Source organism: Asparagus officinalis, chromosome 7 (genome assembly GCF_001876935.1).
Source record: "Asparagus officinalis chromosome 7, Aspof.V1, whole genome shotgun sequence".
Classification (NCBI taxonomy): Eukaryota; Viridiplantae; Streptophyta; class Magnoliopsida; order Asparagales; family Asparagaceae; genus Asparagus; species Asparagus officinalis.
In genome coordinates this window covers 5058733-5068948 of record NC_033800.1, presented here as the reverse complement: position 1 = coordinate 5068948, position 10216 = coordinate 5058733, and the positions used below count along the sequence as shown (strand labels likewise).

Below are 10216 nucleotides of genomic sequence, written 5' to 3'. Positions count from 1 at the left end.
AGCAACCAAACGGGCCCTAAGTGTGAGTCACATACTCCAATAATATAATGACAACTCATCTCATCTCATCTATTTTCTTATTTTTATGAATGAACCAAACACAAGAAAAGAACCTATTACAGAAAATATGTTTCTTATAATTTATTTTCTTATTTTTTAGCCAACCAAACAACTTCAAAACAAATTTTCTTAAAAAAACACCCACATCATCTAATAATAATGTGACAACCCATCTCCCATTCTTTGATTTTTTTTCTTTTTTTAGCCAACCAAACAATCTTAAAATAATTTTTCTTAGGAATATGTTTCCTATTCTTTGATTTCCCTCTTTTTTTAGGCAAACAAACAACCTAATAGATAATAGATAAATGGAAAAGAAAAAAGTCAAAAGGAGTTGCGACCCAAATTTCGGACTCGGGTCAAAACAGCCGTCCAAGNCCAGCCGTCCACAAATAATCAATCCCCAAAACCCTAAAATTTTTTCCCTATATAATCCCTCCTCCCCCCAACCTCTCTCCTTCCCTTCGAAACCCTAGCGGATCCGCCTCCATCTTTCTCCGCTCTCGGTTTTAACTCTCCTCAGATCTAAAAAAAATGGCGGGGAAAGGCGAGGGTCCAGCGATCGGAATCGATCTTGGCACGACCTACTCCTGCGTCGGCGTCTGGCAGCACGACCGCGTGGAGATAATCGCCAACGATCAGGGGAACAGGACGACGCCTTCGTACGTGGCGTTTACCGATTCCGAGAGGCTCATCGGCGATGCGGCCAAGAACCAGGTCGCCATGAACCCAATCAACACTGTTTTCGGTGAGTTTTCTTTAGATCTGCGGTCTTAGCTTTAGATCCGGAGTAATGTTGAGTGTTTGTGTTGGTTATATTGAGATTTGGTGTTGTTTGAGATCTGATGAGGTTAAAGTTTGGATCTTGGTTCTATTCGTAGATTTTTAGTGTAAAGGCAAATTTTTAGGGAGTAGTTGTTTAGTTTGGGAAAATTTATTATGTTGCTTATCTGAAGCAGCTATCTTAGTCCTTGACTGTTACTAGGTGTACGCTTTGTTGTTTTGAGATCTGGGCTTGATTTGGGATCTGATGAGTTTAGAGCTTATGTTTGCTTTAGCGCTTGGTTCCATTTGTAGATCTAGTGTAAAATGTAAGATAAGTTTTAGGGGATTCTATTTAGATTACTAATTACTATGTGGTGGAAACTTTCATTATGTTGCTTGTGATACAACCCAAGACCCAAAATTATTAAACCTAACATTGATAGCGTGATATAACGCAAGCAGTTGGTATCAGCCCTTAAAATGTTATGTAGAGGTGAAATTTTTGCTAATAGCTTGTGGATTTCTTGTACAAATGTTTGCATCCAAGCCCATTAATATTAGCCCCGAGATTTCTTTCCTTCCCTTCATGTTTATTTCATTTAGTTATTTGAAACTATCAAATTTGCTCTCCGTTACATGATTGCTTTCTATTAGTGTTGCCCTTTTCCTGTTTTGTTCTCTTCTATTGTCATGACATTTTTATTTTTATCTTAACACTTCAAAACATCTAAAAATTCCTTGGGTGCTATGTCTATAATTCGGTTTATTAATATGAAACTGACTATCCGAAACTCAAATATAGTTAAACATCCATGTCAGAGTTCATCAACTTTTTAAATAGGGACATTTAGGGGACTAAATTCAAAAACATGAATAATTTTGGTGACCAATATTAATAACATCTATTAAAATATAACTTTGAATACTAATCTGCTTGTTTACTATGTACTCTCCTTACACACACACATTCTTTATCAATCTCGAGATTACCATGTATCTCATCATCTTGTCTCCCAGGAGTATTTTATTTGACTTTCTTGATAACATTGACTGATCACCGTTGCTTAAACTATATATTGACACATCAAATGTTATTCCTACTTTGAAAGAAGTTTAATTTGTCTTTGATCAAAGGTCGCTGGAGGTTTATTTAGACCTCATGATGTCCATTCCTAGTGATCATGCACCATTCTTTGCCAGATCATACATAGATTTGGTGGCTTTGATTGTGATCGTTTATTTGATAGGGTGGCTATTCTCGCAAATTCCTTTCAAAGTGAGAATATGACTTGACGTTCTCATCCACTTAGCCTCTTGCCACCATTATCGGGTGGGGAGGAGCCAAAAAGTGTGTTCATTTTGTTTTCGAGAAGGTTTATAATAATACATTTTCACATGAAATGAGACTATGAGGTTTATAATAATATTAGAATGAAGAGAAAGTGAGTGTGGAGATTGGTTGGGTACGAGCATGGCTCGAGGATTAGGGTTTTAAGTTATACTTAACTGGTTTTTTCATATTCAATCATCTTATGGTAGTAATATCAACATTACGTTGGATTATGTTCATGGATTATCTTGTGCGTATTTTATACTAGCTTATACTTCAGAGTTTAACATCATTTAAGGCTAAAGTGCACATAAATACCTGATTGTTTCCCCAAACTACACTTAATACCCTAGGTTACAAAATGGAGCAAATATATGCCCCGAGTTCGTCGTGTGAATTTGTTATATGGCTATATATTTTAACTAAAAGGATGAGATTACCCTTGTTAATAAAGAACCTCATGCTTAAATAAACCCCATTTTTTACTGTTTCTCCTTAAAAACTACATCGCAGGGCGCATGAGGCGTGTGCCTTTGATAACACTGGATTTGAGAGAGATCTCGGTTAGGGGTCATCTAGAAGTGATCAAGGGAATTGAGTGATGAACTAGGACACGATGGAGAACTATTCTAGCCATTTCTAATGAAGAACCGACAATCTTCATTCCCAGTGTAGCTTGAAGAACCATTTGATGTTTTGGAGGGAAAAGAGTTCAACTAACCTTTTTCCTTTAAAAATTGAGATGGCAAAGCTTGGTTAATGAAGAAGAAGAAGAAAGAAAAAGTAGAAGAAGAAAGAAATAAGAAAGAAGAAGAAGAGGGAGGTATTAGAAAGAGGGTAGATAGCATTTGAACTAGTCACATGTCCAAAATTTGGATTATGTTGGAGAATATTCTCATGGTTGGTTAAGAAAAGGTAGCAAATTGTAGTTATTTTACAATTTGAGCCATAAATTTGATCCATTTTGTAGCTAGGTATATAATTGCTTTTCTGGAATATAATTGCTTTTCTGGAAACGCTAGGTTATTTTTGTGTAATTTAGCCTTTTTCTTACATGTTACATTGCAGGTAGTTTGTCTTATCTATAACTTAAGTACTACTTATCTATAACTTTAGTAGCACTCAAATATTTTAGTAGCACTTTCCACCCCTAAATTCAAATTTTGACAAGATTAAATTGCACATAGTCCCCTCAGCATTATGAATTGAGGGGGTGTTGAAGGATAATAGATGAGTTAAGGGGTGATAAGTCTGCTGGAAAGTATAGGTGTGTACCTGCATTATACACTTTCTTAAACTAATAAAAATCCATTAGCCTGATATAAATCTGTAAAACCCCAAAATTTTTATAATTTATTAGAGAATTTATTTAAGCTTTTATAAGTTTTATGATGTGTTCTTATCAATCTGTGATGAATGGAATTAGTTAGAATTTATTTGGAGTTTGTTTGCAGCTCGGGTTATGGTACCGTGAGTCTGTCGTCATACAACAATTTGAGCTGTTTCTGGTGATCGGATGGGCCTTAGCATGACACCATCAATCTTAGAATGTGGTTTTTGTACTTTGAGCTCAGTTTGGGTCGATTTGGACTATTCGTTTGCAGTTTCGGATCTTAGAATGTGGTTTTTGTACTTTGAGCTCAGTTTGGGTCGATTTGGACTATTCGTTTGCAGTTTCGGTTCCGGAGGCACGAGCCAAATCAAAACCGCTCAGTTTGGGTCGATTTGGACTATTCGTTTGCAGTTTCGGTTCCGGAGGCACGAGCCAAATCAAAACCTATAGTTTTTTATTTTTAATGTTTTATCTGTAATTCGGATGGACGCGCGGTCAATGCCGTCATTCTCAAAACATCGAGACTGTGTCAGGGGTAAATCGATGATTTATTCTGGTACCGAAGAAAATCAGCTGAGTTTCGAGCTGGTATAATACCCTGATGAATAACTGTATTTTACCTGTTTTGACTTAGTCAATTTTTAATGCGGACCGTTGGATAAGAGTTTGATTAATTGAGATTCAATCTAGGCCTTTAAATTCTTTCTATAAGAAAATGAGAATGTAAGAGAGAGGGGGATAGTTCATGAACACTCTCTCCTCTCTTATCTTCTCCTTCCTCCTCTCAAACTCAAGAACCATGGCCATGGTGAACTAAAAATTTTTGAAAAAATTTGGAGAAACTTCTTGAACGAAAAAGCTTGGCCTCGAGTGGATCTACATCTTTCGTGAAGAACAATCCGTTGGTTTTCATTTTTCGGAGATTGAATCATCATTAACGCAAGTTCATCTCCTCTAAACCTCACCATCCTTTGGTGTGTTGTATTTGATTTTATTATTAAGTAGAATTCAAGATCAAATACTCATATCTTGCCTAATCAAACTATAAAGGAGGGATTTATGATTTTTTTAAGAAATCAAGAACATATTAAGTTGTAAATCATGATATTCTTAGGATATTGTTGATATGATATGGATTGCAGAAAACTTCAGCACATGTATGAATTTTAACTGGAGATTCGAAATAATAAATAAACTCCAAATTAAACCAAACTAGTTCCAAATGAAAACTATACGAGTCTAGTTTCTAAAACAGGAAACAATTCTAAAATTGAGTTTTTATAGAGAAAGTTATACTTGATTTACTAAGGACATGTTCTACAGAAAACTGCAGCACATATATAAACTTCAAATAAAAACTGTGTATAGAAGATAAAGTCCAAATTAAATCAAACCAGTTCCAAATGAAAGCGGGGTGAGTCTACTTTCTAAAACAGGAAACAATTCTTAAATTGAGTTTGTATAGAGAAAGTTATACTCAATTTACTAAGGACATGTTCTGCAGAAAACTGCAGCACGTGTATAAACTTCAAATAAAAACTGGGTATAGAAGATAAACTCCAAATTAAATCAAACCAGTTCCAAATAAAAGCTGTGTGAGTCTAGTTTCTAAAACAGGAAACAATTCTTAAATTGAGTTTTTATAGAGGAAGATATGGTCAATTTATTAACCATATATCCTGCAGAAAACTGCAGATATGTTGATTTGAAATGATTGACGAGACAACACTCTCAATTGTCGTATCTATCGATGGACGAGACAACACTGTGTCGACTTGAAACGCGGGATTTGTCGACACGGACTCAACATAAGACGACTCTCAAATAAACCTTCATGTAATATATCAATCATTTCAAATCAACATAGCTGCAGTTTTTTACATGATATATGGTTAGTAAACCATATCTTCCTCTATACAAATTCAATTTAAGAATTGTTTCCTGTTTTAGAAACTAGACTCACACAGCTTTTATTTGGAATTGGTTTGATTTAATTTGGAGTTTATCTTCTATACCCAGTTTTTATTTGAAGTTTATACACGTGCTGCAGTTTTCTGCAGAACATGTCCTTAGTAAATTGAGTATAACTTTCTCTATACAAACTCAATTTAAGAATTGTTTCCTGTTTTAGAAAGTAGACTCACCCCGCTTTCATTTGGAACTGGTTTGATTTAATTTGGACTTTATCTTCTATACACAGTTTTTATTTGAAGTTTATATATGTGCTGCAGTTTTCTGTAGAACATGTCCTTAGTAAATCAAGTATAACTTTCTCTATAAAAACTCAATTTTAGAATTGTTTCCTGTTTTAGAAACTAGACTCGTATAGTTTTCATTTGGAACTAGTTTGGTTTAATTTGGAGTTTATTTATTATTTCGAATCTCCAGTTAAAATTCATACATGTGCTGAAGTTTTCTGCAATCCATATCATATCAACAATATCCTAAGAATATCATGATTTACAACTTAATATGTTCTTGATTTCTTAAAAAAATCATAAATCCCTCCTTTATAGTTTGATTAGGCAAGATATGAGTATTTGATCTTGAATTCTACTTAATAATAAAATCAAATACAACACACCAAAGGATGGTGAGGTTTAGAGGAGATGAACTTGCGTTAATGATGATTCAATCTCCGAAAAATGAAAACCAACGGATTGTTCTTCACGAAAGATGTAGATCCACTCGAGGCCAAGCTTTTTCGTTCAAGAAGTTTCTCCAAATTTTTTCAAAAATTTTTAGTTCACCATGGCCATGGTTCTTGAGTTTGAGAGGAGGAAGGAGAAGATAAGAGAGGAGAGAGTGTTCATGAACTATCCCCCTCTCTCTTACATTCTCATTTTCTTATAGAAAGAATTTAAAGGCCTAGATTGAATCTCAATTAATCAAACTCTTATCCAACGGTCCACATTAAAAGTTGACTAAGTCAAAACAGGTAAAATACAGTTATTCATCAGGGTATTATACCAGCTCGAAACTCTGATTTTCTTCGGTACCAGAATAAATCGTCGATTTACCACACGGTCTCGATGTTTTGAGAATGACGGCATTGACCGCGCGTCCATCCGAATTACAGATAAAATATTAAAAATAAAAAACTATAAGTTTTGATTTGGCTCGTGCCTCCGGAACCGAAACTGCAAACGAATAGTCCAAATCGACCCAAACTGAGCTCAAAGTACAAAAACCACATTCTAAGATCGATGGCGTCATGCTAAGGCCCATCCGATCACCAGAAACAGCTCAAATTGCTGTGCGATGGCAGACTCACGGTACCATAACCCGAGCTGCAAACAAACTCCAAATAAATTCTAACTGATTCCATTCGTCACAGAATGATAAGAACACATCATAAAACTTATAAAAGCTTAAATAAATTCTCCAATAAATTATAAAAATTCTGGGGCTTTACAAAATCTTACATACAGATGTGTAGTAAATTCCTGTTTCTTAATTGTTCGTTTCACTTGCAGTCCGTTGTCTCTTTCTTGGCTATAATTAACTTATTAGCATCATAAATAAAAATTTAAATTTGATTCCGCTGCCCATCTCTTTGCCTTAGTCATCTATGAAGTATAGATTTTATATGTTAATTGTGTTTGACATTTTAGATGTTTACGTAAATATTGATTCACATTTTGTTGGTGAGAGGTTGGATGAAATGTAAATTGGAGTAGATTCTGCTTTATAGTACTCAATGATTTACCTTGTTGAACCTGATTGTTTGGATAGTTTTTGGCTGAAATTGTTGCTTACATTAGCATAGAAAATGTGCAATTAACTGATATGTTAATTTCAATCTTTTTCTCAGATGCAAAACGTTTGATTGGAAGGCGTTTCAGTGATGCCTCTGTCCAGAGTGATTGCAAGTTGTGGCCTTTCAAGGTCATTCCTGGCCCCGGAGACAAGCCCATGATTGTTGTCCAGTACAAGGGAGAGGAGAAGCAGTTTGCTGCTGAAGAAATTTCATCCATGGTTCTGATTAAGATGAGGGAAATTGCTGAGGCTTACCTTGGTTCTACCATTAAGAATGCCGTTGTCACAGTCCCTGCTTACTTCAACGATTCGCAACGTCAGGCCACCAAGGATGCTGGTGTCATTGCAGGCCTTAATGTCATGAGGATTATCAATGAGCCGACAGCAGCTGCTATTGCCTATGGTCTTGACAAGAAGGCAACCAGCGTCGGTGAGAAGAATGTCCTCATCTTTGACCTCGGTGGTGGCACCTTTGATGTTTCTCTTCTTACCATTGAGGAAGGTATTTTTGAGGTCAAGGCTACTGCTGGTGACACCCATCTTGGAGGAGAGGACTTTGACAACCGCATGGTGAACCATTTTGTCCAGGAGTTCAAGAGAAAGAGCAAGAAGGACATCATTGGCAACCCCAGGGCTCTTAGGAGGTTGAGAACATCTTGTGAGAGGGCGAAGAGGACTCTATCCTCCACCGCCCAGACCACAATCGAGATTGATTCTCTCTATGAGGGTATCGACTTCTACTCAACCATCACCAGGGCCAGATTCGAGGAGCTGAACATGGATCTCTTCAGGAAATGTATGGAGCCGGTGGAGAAGTGTTTGAGGGATGCCAAGATGGACAAGAGCACCGTTCATGATGTCGTTCTTGTTGGAGGCTCTACCAGGATTCCCAAGGTGCAGCAGTTGCTGCAGGACTTTTTCAATGGCAAGGAACTCTGCAAGAGCATTAACCCTGATGAGGCTGTTGCCTATGGTGCTGCCGTCCAAGCTGCTATCCTTAGTGGTGAGGGCAATGAGAAGGTGCAAGATTTGTTGCTGTTGGATGTCACTCCTCTTTCTCTTGGTTTGGAGACTGCCGGGGGAGTGATGACTGTCTTGATCCCAAGGAACACCACAATTCCTACCAAGAAGGAGCAGGTATTCTCTACCTACTCTGACAACCAGCCAGGTGTCTTGATCCAGGTGTATGAGGGTGAGAGGACGAGGACAAGAGACAACAACTTGCTCGGCAAGTTTGAGCTCTCTGGCATCCCTCCTGCTCCTCGTGGTGTTCCTCAGATCACTGTCTGCTTCGACATTGATGCCAATGGAATCCTAAACGTCTCTGCTGAGGACAAGACAACCGGTCAAAAGAACAAGATCACCATCACCAACGACAAGGGCAGGCTCAGCAAAGAAGAGATTGAGAAGATGGTCCAGGAGGCCGAGAAGTACAAGTCTGAGGACGAGGAGCACAAGAAGAAGGTGGAGGCCAAGAACGCCCTTGAGAACTACTCGTACAACATGAGGAACACCATTAAGGACGACAAGATTGCTTCAAAGTTGGATGCTGGCGACAAGAAGAAGATTGAGGATTCAATCGACGAGGCGATCAGCTGGCTCGACAGCAACCAGCTTGCAGAGGCCGATGAGTTTGAGGACAAGATGAAGGAGCTTGAGGGCATCTGCAACCCGATTATTGCGAAGATGTACCAGGGCGCTGGTGCTGATGTGGGTGCTGGAATGGATGAAGATGGTCCCTCAGCTGGAGGCAGCGGCGCTGGTCCTAAGATCGAGGAGGTGGATTAAGTTTCAGTCTTTGCTTTATTATCATGGCACTTTTAGGTCTCTGCTGGTTTCATCATTTAAACTCTTGACAACTTAAATTTTAGGGATTATTATTGATCATGTTGCTGCTTATGGCGATTTTATGTTGGCCACGTTATTTTGATGTCTGATTGTTACCACATTCAGCTAGGTTTGTTTAGCGGGCATGCTGCGATATTTTGATGCCTTGCTTTAATTATCTTCTTCAAGTTAGATGCCTTGCTTGTTTCTGCCCTGGTCTTGAATATCTCTGGCTATATTGTTCTCTAAATCTAATCCAACTCAGTAAATGCCAAATGTATGCGTTGCATGGATTTGCGCATAGAATATATCTACATAGATCGCTTTACATGATTTTTTTTTTCACAAAAAAATTTAATTTAAATCCCCGCATCCTGAAGAGTGGCAGTAGACAAATCAGATAGGGCTGGCTTGAACTTAAATCAGGTCCACTTGTTCAGGGACGAGGAACCCAAATTCCTCTTGGCTTCTTAAATAGCCGCCGCCCCATGCAAAATTCCTGTTATTATCAGCTCACCGTCAACCATCAATCAAGGCCACGGAAGAAAACCTGCAGTGCTCGCCTCTCTTACCCCTCGCACGTGCGCCCATGCTTTTGCTGACCTTAGCCCTTGGACTTTTATAAGAGAATAATGTGTAGGCCGCTCCGTTGAAAAATCTTATGAGAATATTAGCTTCGGACTTTAATATCGCATTCATTTACGTAATTTTCTTTGGAATCAGTATTCTGTCCGCATGGAATTTTTTTCTTCTTAAAAACAAATTTATTTTTTGAGGCGTACCACCTTTGCATATTGTTTATGCTGATTTAAAATTAACAGTAAGACATTCGCAACCTACCCCTCTCTTGTGGATTTAATAAATTAAATTGGCTTCTTTTGTCGATTTTATAAAACATAGTTTTTAAAATACACGGAACTAGTGGTTCAGTATGATTAGTGTTGACTAATCACATGCTAATTAAATTTTAAAAAATACACGAAACTACTTAAACTTTATTGGCATGTAATTAGGCCCCACTAAATACACGGAACTCAGATAGGTCTGGCGTCAATACCAGAAAGTGTGGGACCAGCAACATATTCTCGTGGGCCCACTAAAATTAGCGACCGAAAGCGTCCGATTGATGAGGCCCGTTAGCA

The 10216-nt window shown here is 37.8% G+C and overlaps 1 protein-coding gene across 1 annotated transcript; it reads left to right on the top strand.

Annotated features, from left to right (window-relative positions):
- LOC109848789 (heat shock cognate 70 kDa protein 2-like) lies at positions 516-9266 on the top strand. Its single transcript, XM_020418462.1, has 2 exons — positions 516-808; positions 7303-9266. The coding sequence occupies exons 1-2, from the start codon at positions 595-597 to the stop codon at positions 9033-9035; spliced, it is 1947 nt and encodes a 648-aa protein (XP_020274051.1). The 5' UTR covers positions 516-594; the 3' UTR covers positions 9036-9266.

Bases quoted from the DNA above. Each gene is read 5' to 3' on its own strand.
- LOC109848789 (XM_020418462.1), top strand. From the start codon at position 595: ATGGCGGGGAAAGGCGAGGGTCCAGCGATCGGAATCGATCTTGGCACG. The intron at 809-7,302 runs GTGAGTTTTCTT...TCTTTTTCTCAG, and splicing joins CCCAATCAACACTGTTTTCG to ATGCAAAACGTTTGATTGGA.